The 17,033-nt window shown below is 35.1% G+C and overlaps 2 protein-coding genes across 2 annotated transcripts; both read right to left on the bottom strand.

The window, feature by feature from the left end:
• Positions 1-4,272: 4,272 nt before the first annotated feature.
• Positions 4,273-5,211, bottom strand: LOC101391975 (olfactory receptor 4F17-like). The gene is given in 1 exon segment (XM_004421972.2): positions 4,273-5,211. A coding segment is annotated over 1 exon segment (939 nt).
• Positions 5,212-14,333: 9,122 nt separating this feature from the next.
• On the bottom strand, positions 14,334-15,261 carry LOC101391707 (olfactory receptor 4F15-like). Its single transcript, XM_004421971.3, is given in 2 exon segments — positions 14,334-15,234; positions 15,236-15,261. Coding segments are annotated over 2 exon segments (927 nt in total).
• Positions 15,262-17,033: the final 1,772 nt, after the last annotated feature.

The raw sequence follows: 17,033 nt of genomic DNA, 5'->3' as shown, positions 1-17,033 counted from the left end.
TATGAGGATTCTAAAAGAGAAGCTGGAAGTTATAAGGCCTTATGGAGGATGGAATTTGTACTTATCATTTGGTGATATCAAAACACATGTATGTGGTGATGGGTTGTAATTAGTATTTTGGTGGTGAACATGATGTAATCTATGCAGAAATAGAAGTACAATGATGTACACCTGAAATTTTTACAACGTTATAAACCAATGTTACTGCAATAAACAAAAAATTAAAAAAAAAAAAAAAAAAAAAACACGAGAAAAAGAGGTAAGCCAAAATATAATTAAAAGTGAAAAACAGAAGAATAATAAGCAAAAAAAGAGACACATAAGATTTAAAAATGAGAAAGAGGATAAAAGAAAGAGAATTCAGAAGTAGAATGAAGAAAACATGAGAAAAAGGCAAAACAAATTGCATGAGAGAAAATGTGAAGGGGCTTAACAGAAGACAAAATTGAAAAAATGTTCTGGAATGCTTACAAAGGGATTTGTGTTCAATTATGAAGACAATGAAGAACTATTGAAGAATTATGAGCAATTGTTTAATACATTTTTAACAAATAGTAAGTAGTCAATACATAATAGTCATTATTAAGGTAGTAATAACAGGATATTTGTCAATAGGCTATGGGAGATGAAAAAAGATGATGCCAACATTTTTATTCTGAGTAATTGTGAGCATTGTCATGGCTTTAATTCTGATAATAGTTATAATAAACACTAGCATAGTAATATGCAATATACAGATCATTTGTAGGTTATAATTTGTTACCTGCTAGGTAAGAGCCTGAAGAGTAACTGTTGTACATAGGTTGAGAAAGCCATTTCACTTGTCTACTGGGGAGAAAAATAAAGCTCTTTCAAGATTTGGAATAAGTGAAGTAGGAAATGAAATGGTAGCCTGAAGGAGAAGCATGGCCATGAATACCTGTAAGATGAGGTGTAGGAATTAACAGGTCAAGTAAGATGTGAAAGAGAGGAGTGAAATTGATGGGTCCCAAGGGAGACATGAAGGGACAGAGGGTTACTCATCAAATTTATTGGGAGAGTAGTAATATTTATTTTCTTTACTTCCTTAATCACAGTTATTCCATACCCCTTGGATATTACATTTTTCTCTTCATTATCCTGAATCACATTCTTTAGCTATGTCCACTAAAACTCCACAGTACTATTTTCAAAGTCCTATAAAAATTTAGCAATTCTAATTTTTTTCCAATTATGGGGAGAAATCTAACAGTACAACAAGTCATGAACACTCATTTTAGATCCTTTTGCTTAGAACAGTAATAAATATAATAATACTAATCATTGACAATAAAAGGGATAGGTATACTATTGTGAGATCATTTCTGACATAAGTGATTAGTTGGGAATTTTTTAGATCAAAATGTGCAATTTAGGGTTGGCTTTAGATAGTTACTGATGTGAAAGCATTTCATATCACTGAGAGAGAAGGACAAACTCGATAGTTATCTCCATAGGAAGATATACCTAAGGGTGATGATTGACCAAAGAGTTCTCATTTACATCATGAAGATTTTCTATCATGGTAACAAGTAAAAATTCAGACATGCTATTCTACAGTAAAAGGAATTCTTGCTGAGTTAAGACATCTCATTTCCTGATTATATGCTGCTGAGAAGTAATAATATGGGATCTTCAGTTACAGGACACTCTTCACCACTATAATTCTGTCAAAGCTCACCTCTTACTCTTCAAAAATGATTCAAGAAGTTTTAGAAGAATCTTATTGATTCTAAATTAAACTTTAAGTTTAGGTTTATTGAAGAAGTTCTCCAGAATCTTACACATTGGTTGTAGCAACCATGAAGAGCCACCTACAAATGAACAAGAAAATCCTTCCCCATGCACTTGTTTAAACTTAAAATTCATCCATTAGATTTTTCTATGTTTGTTTTAAACTTCTTTGACCCTTCTTTACAGAAAAACACCGTTAAGTCTTTATAAATTTCACTGAGATTGAAGTCAGGAGACTTGGGTTCTAGCACAAACTTATTGTGTGACCTTGGTCATGTCATTCAAAATATCTATGCCATTGTTTTTCTGTTCTTAAAATGAATTCATTGTGGGGCCGGCCCCGTGGCTTAGCAGTTGAGTGCACGCGCTCCGCTGCTGGCAGCCCGGGTTCGGATCCCGGGCGCTCACCGGCGCACCGCTTCTCCGGCCATGCTGAGGCCGCGTCCCACGTACGGCAACTAGAAGGATGTGCAGCTGTGACATACAACTATCTACTGGGGCTTTGGGGGGAAAAATAAAGAAAGAAATAAAAATTAAAAAAAAAAATGAATTCATTGTATTAAAAGCTCTCCAAAAAATCCTCACAACTCCGAGTATGATTTGAACCTTTTTGTGAAAGAAATGTCCAAGGTTTCATTGGGGTTACAGGAAGCAGTGAAAGAAGTGGATAAGAACACTGGCTTTGGGGAATTATGAGAAAAAGACCCTCAAGTAGAGGGGAAAGAATAGATTAGCCTGGAAGTTTTGGGAGAAGAACTCAACACTTTTAACACTTACATAACACTTACTACATTGTATAACACGTACAGCAAATGCTATCCTTTCTAATATTATTCATGTAACTATTCTAAGTATTTAAGCCAACCTCACAGGATGCTTCCACTTTTCCTGAAGATATACATTTTAGTGAATTCTGATGAATGGATTCTTACTAATAGAAGCATCTCATTGTCAATAAAATGCTACAATTTTGTTAGTTCTGTTAATCTATTTTCCTTTCATCATTTTACCTACCTCCTTCATAACTGGAAGAGACTACAGCAATTTTCAGAGCAGAGTACAGATTTTCCTTGTATTTCCTTTCCCTTCAAGCATAAAATTTTCAAGAAAATAAAATCTATGTGAATTGTCCTCTTTAGTAAGCCACTTGGTTAATTAAGAGCCACTTATGAAAGTGACCACAGTCAAGTAAAGAGATCTGGAAAGAGCCAACCTGACTTTGAGTACTAAGGTTAACTCATAGTCTCTTAAGTTTTCCCTTGAGGAAACACAGTATCTTCTTGAGTTAAGGGCTGTTGTCATAATTTCTTGGCTCACTTAGATATTTTTACTACCTCACTGAGTCTAAAGGTGTTTTTTTAAGAATCATAGTTTAACAATTAAATAAGATAAAGTTGTGAAATTAAAATCCAGATGGGTTAACAAGACAATAAATAACAATCCTTAGATTTTATAAAAAGGGATAGCTTATGAAATTGATGACCAGTTTTGAAGAAAATATAGGAAAAATACCTTGACCAGTATGAAGAAAGTCTTACTTCTTATCATTTATCATTTTATTAGGCACTTTTAATTACCATGCAGAAGTTAAAACTGAGCTGAGTCACCACAACTAATGTTCCTTAAATCAGTTATAGAAATACAGCCAAGTACTCTCAGTTGTGCTATTGATGACCAGAATTTCCAGGCTTTACCTGAAAGATGTCAATCATCTTCTTTGTCCTAAGCACCCTAGCTTAAGAACAGGCATGTTAAATAAGCTGAGATCTGTGTAGGGTACCATCCTGTAGGTAATAAGTCCCTTAAATACATTTAGAATTATAGATACATTTTTAGAGTGAATTGAGAAATGTTTTGAGGAAGACTGCAAGGGCAACAGAAATTTGCTGTTGAAAAAAATGGAACATAGGCAAATTTTGCATATTACAAAGTACTAGAGTCTATTTCTAAAATAATGTTATACAAAATACATTGATGATCAGAGACTGAAAACTGTTCTTAAGAATTATAACATAGTGTTGCCTTCTTAAAGTACAATTAGGATGAGAATTGTTTCTTCCTCGATTTTAATGTCTACTGGTTTATATAAACTCCTGTTTTATCCATTGGATCCACATAATTTCCATAAGAAATATCAATTGATTTCCAGTGATGCTTACTATCAGTATGAAGATACTGATAAAGTGAAATCATATATATATATATATATATATATATACACGTATATATTTATATAAAGATATAAAATAACCACATGAAAATTGAATGTAGTCATTGATGTTAACTACAATTTAGGTATATAGGTTAGATAGAAATATGTAACACCTTATTTTTTATACTTAAAAGTCATCGCAACTCTATCTGAAAATGAAATTCTTTGATTCAATACCTCTTTTTCTGTAGACTTCTCAGTTTTTTAAAAGCAATAATGAAATTGTACACATTGCATAGCATTAATGGTGATCACGAGGGTCCTGATAGTCCATGACACTCACCTTTTACTCATATCAATGAAATCTGTTATGCCATCTCCCTAGAACTTACAACTTGTCAACTCAGCCTTCTCATTGCCACTTGCATATCTCTGTTCCTTAAAGTGCAGATAGCAGGATTTAAGACAGGAGTGACAACAAAGTCGACAATGGCAAAAAATTTACCCAATGACTTGGTAGGGAAAGGCCACAAATAGAGAAACACGCAAGGAGTGAAAAACAAAACCACTACAGTGATGTGAGCTGACAAAGTAAAGAATGCTTTGGATAAATCCTTTGAGGAATGTTGTCTGACAGTGACTAGAATAAAGATGTATGATATAATTAATAAAAAGAAGGTACCCATAGATATGAAGCCACTGTTGGCAATGACCACAAATTCTAGTCTGTAAGTGTCCATGCATGCAAGTTTAATAACCCTAGGAAAATCACAATAAAAATTTCCCACATTATTAGGGCCACAGAAAGGTAAATTTATGACAAAAACAAACTGAGACACAGCATGAATCATCCCAATGATCCAAGCAGCCACTATCAAAATCATGTACATTTTGAGATTCATAATAGTTAGATAGTAGAGAAACTTGTAGATTGCTGTGTACCTGTCACATGCCATGGCTATGAGCAGCACCATCTCCACTCCTCCCATGACATGAATAAAGAACATTTGTATCATGCGGTTGTGGAAGGAAATGATTTTACAATCACTGAAAAGACCAGATACCATCTTATGAACTGTGATAGATGAAAGGCCCAGGTCAATGAGTGACAGGTTGGCCAGCAGAATATACATGGGGGAGTGTAAGTGAGAATCAAAAATCACTGTGAACACAAGGAAGAGGTTTCTCAGGGTAATTCCCACACCGAATAGAAAGAAGAAAAGGAAAAGGAAAAACTGCATTCCCAAGGATTCTGCAAGTTCCAATAACACAAATTCAGTTACCACAGAGCCATTTCCTTGGTCCATTGAATTATAAAGAAAGGAAGACTCTGAAGTGACCTGAAGGAAAAGAAAGAAGGAATCAACTTTGAGGCACTGAAAATAATGTGTTAAATGTTGATAATTTAAAATTGGTTGTTAACAAATCTTTTATTTAATTGATGGCAAACTATTCACAAAATAATGGGAACCCAGGGTATAAAACGTTAATGTGGTATGACCAAAGCTGCACTCAGAGGGAATCTATTTCTTTAAAAGCTTTCATTTATTCAAATATGTGAACTAATCAGGCAACTTAAGAATTTGGAAGAGAATGCACAAAGTAAACTCAAGGAATTCAGGTGAAAGAATCTAACAAAAATTAAAATAAAAAATAAATAAATATTGGATCCCAGAAAATTGGAAGTGTGTATACGAGCATATAAAAATGATTTTAGGGGGCTGGCCCAGTGGCGCAAGCGGTTGAGTGTTCGCACTCTGCTGGGGCGGCCCGGGGTTCGCCGGTTCGGACCCCGGGCACGCACCAACTCGCCACTTGTCAAGCCATGCTGTGGCAGTGTCCCATATAAAGTGGAGGAAGATGGGCACGAATGTTAGCCCAGGGCCAGTCTTCCTCAGCAAAAAAAGAGGAGGATTGGCAGATGTTAACACAGGGCTGATCTTCCTCAAAAAAAAAACAAAACTGATTTTAAAAAAATAAAAATAGAAAACTTTTCAAAATAGAATCAAGAATAATAAAAATAAATAAAAATTAGAAATGAGTATAGAAATGCATAACAATAGTTAAGACATCTCTGAAGGCTGTTTCCTATATGTGCTTAAAAACAATCTCCCCAAACCAACACATAAATCATACTTAAATTTGAAATGCTGCAGAGAAAAAAGGTTGAAATCTTCATAATACAAAAGAGAGTTTAAATCATTCAATAAAACCTCCAAGACATAATAGATAAACAGACAAATGACATTGAAGAGACAATTCAGAAATGTAAACTATATACGCACGTGTGTGTGTGTGTGTGTGTGTGTATATTTCTTCCTTAGAGATATATATCTCTGAAGAAATAACATAAAATATAATTCTATTATTTTCCTGTGAAATTGGGAAAAAGATTTACAGTAATTATAGTCAAAACTGGGAAAGTGTCAGTGAAATAGGCACATCCATACATTGCTGGAGGAAATATTGAGTGATTCAAACATTAACAAAAACATTTTGAAATCTTACATCAAGAATGTTGAATCCATACGGTAAAATGATACTCCTTATAAAATTCTATTTGTACAGAAAATGTTTTTGGCACAAAAGTGTTCCTCACGCTTTGGAGTGATAAAACTTTGAACAATTTAAATGCTGAACATTAGGTTTAAATCTATTACAATACATATACATGATGGAATGTAACACAGTTATTAAAATAAATGTTAAAGAAGAGTTTACCATAATGGCCGGCCTAGTGGCATAGCGGTTAAGTGTGCACGCTACGCTACGCGACCCAAGGTTCGCAGGTTTGGATCCCGGGCACACACTGACGCACCGCTTGTCAAGCCATGCTGTGGCGGCGTCCCATATAAAGTGGAGGAAGATGGACACGGATGTTAGCTCAGGGCCAGTCTTCTTCAGCAAAAAAGAGGAGGATTGGCAATGAATGTTAGCTCAGGGCTAGTCTTCCTCACCAAAAAAAAAAAAAAAGAAGAAGAAGAGTTTATCATAACGTTAGGAAGACTTTTCTTTATTATATTAAGTGCAATAAAGGTGAACAAATTGCATAGTCTAAAATTTTAAATAATGTAGATGATTTTTATTTTTTTAGAGCTTTTAAAAATCAGATTTTGAAATATCATTCATTACACATATTATATACATATTAGATTTTTTTTGATAAAAACATCACAGAGCATGGAGAGTTGAAGGAATGGTTTATTAAGAACGTTTGAAAACAAGGATTGACTCATAACTATTAGAAGACAAACCAACTGAGGAAGTAAAGGACTCTAATTCTTCTCTCATTTAATCAGCAATTTTCATGAACTGCCAGTAATTGGTTCATAGATAAGATTATTAAAAGGGGGGATATAGCTTAATACGTAAAGGGTCCTGATTAAACTTCTTGGACTTCATATAAAACAATCATGAAGTTGAAACTTTTTGGGGCATTGCATCCAGGTAATTGACACAGCATCTCCCCTGCTTCACTTTGACCAGGATTGGCCATTTGGAATGAATTCTGGTAACCATGAAATATCTGTGAGGAAAATAGAGGTTCTGGTGGTTTTATCCAGTTCAGAGTGAGCAAAGTTAGTAATGTTGCAGTGGGAAATATTAAGAAAGACACAATAAATAGTCAAATAAAGAGAGGCAATAAAGTGCAATGGCATAGAAGAGATAATACTTTGGGAAGAATACAGCAGATGGAGACAAGCGGGTTTGATTCTTTTCTTATTTCCACAACATGCAATTATTTCTGTTGCCTCTAGATCAATTTTTACATTGTTTTCTACCTTCTCTCACCTAGATGTTCTCCTGCATACTCTTTCTAGCATTTTCTCTGAAAAATATGTTTTACCATTTTCAATTCATTCATACTACTATCCCTGGACTTCTCATTTATATTTAAGTCATCCAGTTCACAGGGTGATAAGGACAAAGTATTTGGGGAGGGGAATTGAATCCGAGGAACAGCATAGAGTTTACAAGGTCATCCCTGAAGATTTCATGGCAATACACTCTGCTGAGCAGAAAGTGTTTGGTGACTTCTTAAGCTCACCATCCAATTCAGTGTCTTTGGAGAGATAAAGTTGTGGCTGGAGAATCATGTTGACTGCTTAAGATCAAATGTTTTACCCTATTAAACTAAGATAGAACAAATAAATCCAATACTTCAGGACTCTCATCAGGAAAATGGGTGTTTCACCTTATAAAAGCAATTAAAGTCTCTGAATAAATTTGTCAGATTTGGAAATTCCCATTAGTATTGGGTTAGTACTGCTGAAATGGTGTTTCTCTTGGAGTTTGAGTGATAATTAAGTTTTCTAAAGGGGAAAATCCTGCACTACATGAACCTGTCAGCCTAAAGACTCAAAACTTCCATTTATGACATGTAATTTAATCTATTTATGGTCTTTAATCTTTCTAAAGTGGGACAATAACAATACAAAATGTGGCACTATGAGTGTAATCAATGTGATGGGGTCAGAGTCAGTAGCATGTCAAAGGAACAGGCAGGAAAAAAGACCTAAAGAAAGAGGAATTGGAAAAAGAATAGGAGAATAAAAGGGAGGACAGGAGAAGGAATAAGAAGAATCCTAAAGGATAAATAAGGAGCATACAATGATGATCAAAAGAGAAATTGGTGGAACATTTTACATCTTTGCTTAGTTTCCCTGTCATGGTTTAAACCAACAGACATGGACACATTATGAACATCTAAGAGTGTGAATTTTATGTGAGTGATCATTCGCTGTTTTAGGTATATTTTTACTGGAATGATGGGAAATAATAGTAAAGCCATAGGCAAAACAGTCAAAGATATGAAGAAAAGTTAAGACTTTAAGCACATGAATAATGGATGTGGCAGTAGGATTTGGGGGAATGAAACCGGTAGTTGAACATGGTGGTTTGGCTAACTGACAGGTGAGTCAACCCAAAAAAATTAGGAAGTAACTGATCAAAAACATCCCTTTAGCTTCCAGGAAGTATTTTACTTACCCTAGTTTTAATAGGTATAGCTTATCATAAATGTGAAATTAAAGTTTATGATGTAGGGACTCTTTCTGCTTTGTCCAACACTGTATCACCTGCCTAAAACACTAGCTGAGATATAGAAAAAGCTCAAGAAATATTTGATGAATAAATTTTCTAGAAATAGGTACTAAATTTTTCATATAAGAAACAAAATAGTAGCCTTCACAAATATAGAGAGAAATTGAATTTAATAATACCTTCGTGGAGAAACGAGCTTGTTCTTCCTTCCTGGTGATAACCCAGTTATATATATAAAGAAGTGAGTATTTAGATAATTGATGAAACTCCCACCCTTTCTGGTACAAACATCTAGAATTATTATATATCACTGTTGAAGAAATCCTGATGACTTGACAGAGCTTGTTTGGAGAAAAAGACCACGCACTTGGTTTCTCTGCCTTCTTAGACACTGGTGACTTTGTGAAGCTCCCAAGAGTTTTTCAGAAGCTGAGTCCACACAGAGTTTGCCATCTCTCCTATTGGAGATTTAAAATTTGTCGGTCATTCAGGGCCTGGGGATAAATATCTTTATAGAGGAAATGTAGACACACATTAAACAAAACAGGTTATCAGAATTATGTGTTTGTATAGAAGTAGGAAAGCACTTTGAGATTACCTTGTTGAGTTACTTCATTCTACAGGTAGAGAAACAACCCAGTGGGGTGAAATGGCTAGCCAGTGTGTTTACAGCAATACATTCACAGAGCCAGAACTAGAAATCAGCTTAACTTCTAGTCCATAGTCTTCCTCAATAATGCTCTAAATCTTCTTAATAAAAAAGTCATGAAAAAAGCTAGTATTATTTATATTTGATAGGATCACTCTAACCTAATTGGAAGAGCCCTATTAATCCCTGAGTTCTTGTTTCATTTAAAATAAAATCAGTCTTCTTGTCCTAAAAACTATTTCCTTTTCCACTGGATATTGTTCTTCCCAACCACTTTTCTTATTTCTTCAAACAACCTAGTCAGTCCTTGAACAGATCTATTTCAGAATTTATAGCCACCAGCTCCTCTGTACCATCCCCTGGCGTGGGGCCGGATCTTTTTAACTCTGAGCATAGCCTCTCAGACTAGGCATTGGCTGGAGCCTTCAAATGTGGAGGAAAGCGATACTGAGGGAGAGGGAATCACATCAGAATCCTGGAGATCGAGGATAGAGATTCACTTCCTCTGGTTTAAAACAGAATTTGGTTCTCAAATAAGGTGGGAATAGCTGAGGCCAGACATTTGTTTTACACAATGAAAGCAAAGTTTAAAATGAATTGGTAAAAAAGTCAGAAACTTATGAGTCTTGAAAAATCTTCACATTAAGGAGATAAATTGAAAATATCAAAAGGTATGAGTGTGGAATTAATTTTACAAGACAATGCAATTCAATGATTGAAATTTGAGGATAGGAGAAAGATGGTATAGAATAAAAGGACAAAAATATTTCAGAAAAGACAAAATTTCTGACACAAATACTTTACAGAAGAGCAGAAATTGAAGGGGAGTTGAGGGGGTGAAAGTGAGAGAAGCAACATGACAGGGACAGTTTTGTGATATAAAAGCATCTTTCCTACCTGCCTGTTCAGTCACAGGATGTGCATTTTCAGGAGAAGAGAAATTCAGAGAGCTTAGTCTTCATTTCTGTAAATAGTCACTCCCCCCAAAGACAAAACTGTATATAAGATTCTTCATAATGGGAAAGAAGCTAATTAGCTGCACAGGAGAGTGACCTACTGCTGCCACAGAAAAGACCAATACTCAGCGCCTTATTAGTTTCTCTTGGGGATTAAATCTTTGAGTCACATTGGTTTCCCCAAGAGAGACATATTAAAAGAATTGCCTGGTGATAAAACAGAGTGGAAGAGGGAATGTTTTGTGGTAATATGTTGGTTAGTATAAAATAATCCCTATTTTGGGTGGATGACCTTGGGGGTATGAATTGCTTGGAATAACTGAGATAGGGGTATGAAAATATATCCTAAGTGTACAGACGTACCTTCATGCATTGCACCACGAGTGAAACTTGAAGAAATAAATCTAAAACCCATGATATGTAAAGATAACTCTTATACTTGATAGTAGGGGAATAAATTGATAATTTTTCTGTTATCAATTATAATGAATGTTTATCTGTGAATGTCTACCTGTGCTCCCAAACTTTGGTGTGTTGAGGATGAAGGTCTTCTTGAATGTTTTTGGTCTCTATTCTTCCTCAGTTGACTGGATACAATAATATTTGTATTTCATTGGATCAATTTCTTAAGAGATCGTGGGAAAATAGATACAAACCAAAAAGAAAAAATATATATATACGGAGTTCTTTTGAGTTGTCTGTAACAGGAGCATGTTTACCTTAGAGAAAGATAATCATTCAAGGGACCTTTGATAAGTCATGGAGACAAGCTTACTGTATTTCTCTGGAGAAGCCTGGATTTATCTTTGATGCATAGATACAAAGAATCTATCTCCAGGTTGTCATAGAGGCCTCAAAGTGTCAAAGTCCTATCTTTGTTTAGAGTTATATTTGTTTAGAGCTGTATTTCATTTTGTGTTGTTCCGAAACAAGGGAAAATTATATTCTCTAGAATAGCTACAGAATGATGGTTGGTCTCAAATTAATTTTTGAAAAATATTGATATTCCAGAAATGTATAAACAAGGATAAAAACTGGAGAATAATGTAGGCAGAAATGTTTTAAAAAATAAATAGGGATGCATGGTAAGTTACAGGAATCACAGTATATATAAGATGAGGTAAAACAATTTAGTTGCTTAGAGGAAGCACAACTACTCTCAGATTAAAGGAAAATTTCTTCTGTTGCCCCCCCACCCCACCCCGGCCAAGTGGGCTCTTCTGCAACATAGTATGGAGCCCCATAAATCATTCTATCATGCCAATACGCTCCTGTCCTGATATGCCCTTGTTCTAAGTGGGAGATTGTGGTACCAGGCAGAACAATATATTAAGATAAATGAGAGACAACCTAGGCAGAAACAAAGTCCTAGGGAGTTGGCCAGCCAGGCACAGAGCATGCTATGATTTGAGGGCTATCTCCTGGGGTATGGATCGCAGATTTTCTTGGCAGTGGAGAAGGCTCCTAGGGAGCAGGAGTTGTTAGTGTAGAGTTTATGAGACCCGGGAGTATCAAGAGGGCTGAGACCAACGATTACAGGCTGCCTCAGCTGAGCTTGGCTTAAAGATTTGAATTGATATAAGCCTGCAAGAGGAACTCATTAGCAGATTTCATTGCAGGGAAAGGAGGATATAGAGGCAGAGAAAATTGAGAAGAGGAGAAAGAAAAGGGGAGGAAATACTTAATCTTAGGACTTTTGAATAAATATATAAAGAAAGCCCAGAGACTATTCAATAAATTATTCACATTGCAAATTTTTTACTGTGTTCGGTTTATTTACTTATTTAATGATCAATATTTATTGAGCATTTTCTATACTGTTGTTACTGATGTTATAGCAGTAAACATGATGGACACAGCCCCTTCTCACATGGAGCTTAAAATGTAATGAGGAAGACAAGTATAGAATAAGATATTATGAGTGTGATTAGTGTTACAAAAGTGGTAAAGGAAAGTGCTATAATAATATGCAGTGGAAGGAGCTCTCCTGGACCCAGGTTCTGGGGAGTCTTCCCTGCTAAAACGATGTTGAAACTGAGATTTGAAGAATGAATGGATTTTAATTGTCAAAGCATAAAGGACACATGTTTCAGACAGAATGATTAGCCAGTACAGAGCCTCAGAGATGAGAGAGTTTGAAGTTTTCAGGCAAGTAAAAGAAAACCAGACTGGCTCTGAGGCTGGAGAGGGGGATGGGAGGCAGGTCTTTGATGTACTGATAAACCTTGAAAAGGAGTTAGTATTTTAATTTAAGGGCAGAGGCAAGTGTGTGAAGAGTCTGAAGCAAAACAATCACAAGCTGAGATTTATATTTTTAAAAAACTCTTTTTCTGAAGAGTAGATAATGAGAATTAAGGAAAATAAGATTTGAAGTGGGAATAACACATAGGTGACTTAATATTCTATTCCAAATATGACATATGAAGCCTTAGACAAGAATGATGACATTGTAGAAAAAATAAGGGGACATATTTAAGAGATATTCAGAAGGTGGAATTAATAGGATTTGCTGATTTATTGAATATTGAGTATCAGGGAGAGGGAGGAGTCCATAGGAGGAAAACCAGGAGACCATAGTGTTTCAGACGTCCAGTAGTGTATTTGAAGGAGGGAGTGGTTATCAATGATTAAGTAAAGAAGAAATTCCCAACCAGATGAATAACAAAGCATTAAAGAAGTATAATTGATTCATTTACACAGAGGAAGCCAGAGATATTATCGGAAAGGTTTCTGGAGAAACACAGGACAAAAAAAATATGCATTAGTTTCTTTTAAATGAGCAGGTTTTATTTACAGAGCAGTAGAAACAAATATATGAAAAAGTTTTGTGTAATTTCAATAAAGTTTTTAGTCCAAATATAAAAATCCTCAATTAAATTGAATATCTTTCATCATTTTTGACTTTACATTTATCCAAGACTATCAAACATAGATATATAACCTCTTGGAGGGATCTTTCCCCTCATCAGGAAAGCATATTCAAGGAAAGCAGGACCTCTAAACACACACCCTTGGGTGATTATTCTCCTGTGAAACAACTATTGTTTCTATGACTTATTTTGGAGAATAAACCAGGTTGATTGAATATTGGAAGGTCTTCATTTTTAGAATAATAGTGAGGCAGAAAAAAGTGCAAAAAGCTCTGGTTTGTATTTATCTAAAGTATCGATAGCATTAAAGAAATTTTCTCTCTACCTGCAATCACTCAAATCTAAACACAAAACTAAAAGAGCATGCTAAACTGAGAAAGCTCAAGATAAAGTCAAGTCTGAGTTCAGAGCTTAACATAAGTAATAGATCATTGATTTTTCTTCTTAATCTAAGACAAACTAAAATTAAAATGGAAATAAAAATGCATACTTTATTGATTTATGATTTACTCAAACTCATATTTTATCTATTGCATCCATAAGCTTACTATGAGATATATTTATCAATTTTTTTAGATATTTGTTTATAATTCAGAGTAAATACAATTAGCAATGCCCAGAAAATGTCACCCAGAAAATGGTATTTGAATTCCAGTAAATTTACTCCTGGAAATCATCTTAGTTTTTTAGTCTCATCTCTCTTCTCAATGGAGGTACATGGATGAAGTAAGTTTATTCTCTGTGGTTGGCAAAATAAAGTAACCTGTAACTTGACAACCAATTTCTATAGGTACAACTTTGTTAAACTATCTCCACATATAGTAGTTCTTACCATAGTAATGATGACAGTCATGTGACTCTGTGTTCTTGGTGAGCCTGATGCACCTTGTATTCTAGATCTGTTCCACTCATTATGAGATCCCGCTAGAACCCACAACCCGTTTGCCCAGTCTTCTCATGGCCACTCTCATGTCTTTGTTTCTTAATGTATAGATGGTAGGATTCAAGACAGGGGTGATAGCAAAGTCGACAATGAATAAATACTTATCCAGTGATGTCGCAGGGAAAGGCCACACATAGAGAAATATGCATGGCATAAAAAACAAAATCACTACAGTGATGTGAGCTGACAATGTGACAAATGCTTTGGATAAGTCCCCTGAAGACCGTTTCCAGACAGTCACCAAAATGAAGATATAGGACATAATTAAAGAGAAGAAGGTAGCCATAGATATAAACCCACTGTTAGCAATGATTACAAACTCTAGCTTATAAGTGTCTACACAAGCAAGTTTCATGACACGAGGAAAATCACAGTAAAAACTATCAACTTTATTAGGGCCACAAAAGGGCAAATTTATGACAAAAACAAACTGAGATACAGCATGGATTATCCCCACTATCCAGGCAGCCAATACAAAGAAAACACAAATTTTGGGGCTCATGATGGTCAGGTAATGGAGAGGCTTGCAGATTGCAGTGTACCTGTCATATGCCATGGCTACGAGCATCACCATCTCAACTCCACCCATGACATGAATAAAAAATATCTGCATCATGCATTTTGGAAAAGAAATGATGTTGCAGTCAGTGAAAAGATCAGAGATCATTTTGGGCACTGTGGTAGAGGAAAGACCTAGATCAAGAAGAGAGAGGTTGGCCAATAAGAAGTACATGGGGGAGTGTAAATGAGAGTCAATAATCACCGCGAATACAATGAAGAGGTTTCCCAGGATAATCCCCATGTAGAATGCAAAGAAGAACCATAAGAGAAAAAGATGCATCTCCCACGAATTTGAAAGTCCAATCAGATACAACAGAGTCAATTGCTCCATCCATTGACTCAATCAGTAGAGGAGAATCTGAAGTATTCTGAAGGTAGAAAATAAGGAAAAATTGAGAAATCTGAGTAGTAAACATTGATACATTGTTTGCTCATCAATAATTTTGTGGAAAATATGTTTCAAGTGCCAAAATGTGAAGTTAGAAAACATACAGAGAGGGAATGTGAAAGGAAGATAGATGACTAGGAGAAAAGAGATAATCAAAAGTTAGATCAGAGAGACAAGGAAAGAAATCATGTGGGAATATGGCAGGTACAGTGGAGGAATTAGGAGAAAAGAGTAGCATTCTTCTAACACAGAGCTTCTTTACCATGCTTATTGTGCAATAATTCTGGTTGCTTCAGTCTTGTCCATATAGTTCAATAAAACATCTTCCATGTCATGAATAGTCACCCATATTTGGAATGTTCAAATTCTTAATCACTTTGTCCACACACACTCTAGAAGAATGTACTCTCTAATTATTCTTTTAGTTCACACCTGAGGAATCTTCAGCATTAATTGCACATAGAAAGGTGATCAGCCAATGAGGGAAAGAGTGTTGGATCTAAATGGATGGTAGCATAAAATGAAAAATCTTACTCCTCTGATAGTTTCCAATACTTGTGATTGCAACCAGTCACTTGGAGAATTAGGATATACTTTAAATCAAGTGAAACTCCAAATCCCAAAGAAAGCATGTCAGAAGACTCCGAAAGAAGGTTTTCAGTACTTTGCTAGGCTTGAGAGAGATTTTGTGCTTTTTTTTTTTTTTTTTGCTGTGGAAGATTTGTCCTGAGCTAACATCTGTTGCCAATCTTCCTCTATTTTGTATGTGAGCCACCACCACATCATGGCCACTGACAGGAGAACGGTGTAGGTCCACGCCTGGGAACTGAACCTGGGCTACTGAAGCAGAGCGCACTGAACTTAACCACTAAGCCACTGGGGCTGGCCCAATTTTCTGCTTTTGAGAGCTCTGTTCTAAGATTAATGACTGGAAATTCAAACATGAAACTGAGAAATAATTCTGTCTTCACTGAAACAAACCATTTAATCATGATACACTAAAAGCACGTAAAAACTTCAGTGCCCCAGAGAGTCATAAAGATAAAGGTCATGGTAGCTTGTCTTCAAATATTTGAAGCTTAGTTCTGCTAAAATGCTATTTGAAGGTGAGTAAAATTGCTACCAACAACACTTTTAGAGAGAATATCTGTTATCTCTACAAATAAGTAGAAAGTTTGAATGCGTATCTATAACATATATTTTGATCAATTCATTACATAATCTAAAGTGAAAAATTATAAGTTCATTTAGAAGAAATAATAAGATATGAGAAGATATGCAGAAAGGGGAATTTGATAAGATTCATACCAAAATGAATGTGGCCATCATAAATGATGCAAATTTAGATTTGCTGACATGTCCACTAAATTATTAAGTGACAAAAATTGGTTACATAAGAGTATATCCTATGTAATGTGCTCTTTATATGTATACACTGCAAAAATATATAAATATATACATCAACATCTCAAGTAGATCATTTTAGATAATGACATTTTAGGTAATTTTAATATTAAAAAGATTGACCATCTATATTTTGTATTTTTCTATATTGGCGATGTGTTTGTAATAAAAATTGTGTAAAGGAAAGTGACAGGAAAGAAAGAGGGCAAGAAAAGGAAAAAGAAGAATACTGTGAGATTTATGGAGGGACAGGAATATGGACATGTGTGACAGAGGTATATTATTATTATTATTTTTTGGCACTAATTTCATAGT

Source organism: Ceratotherium simum, chromosome 3 (assembly GCF_057802395.1).
Source record: "Ceratotherium simum simum isolate JZ-2026a chromosome 3, ASM5780239v1, whole genome shotgun sequence".
In the NCBI taxonomy this organism is placed as follows: Eukaryota; Metazoa; Chordata; class Mammalia; order Perissodactyla; family Rhinocerotidae; genus Ceratotherium; species Ceratotherium simum.
Note: the sequence above shows the minus strand (reverse complement) of the source record. Positions and strands in the feature narration are given on the sequence as shown.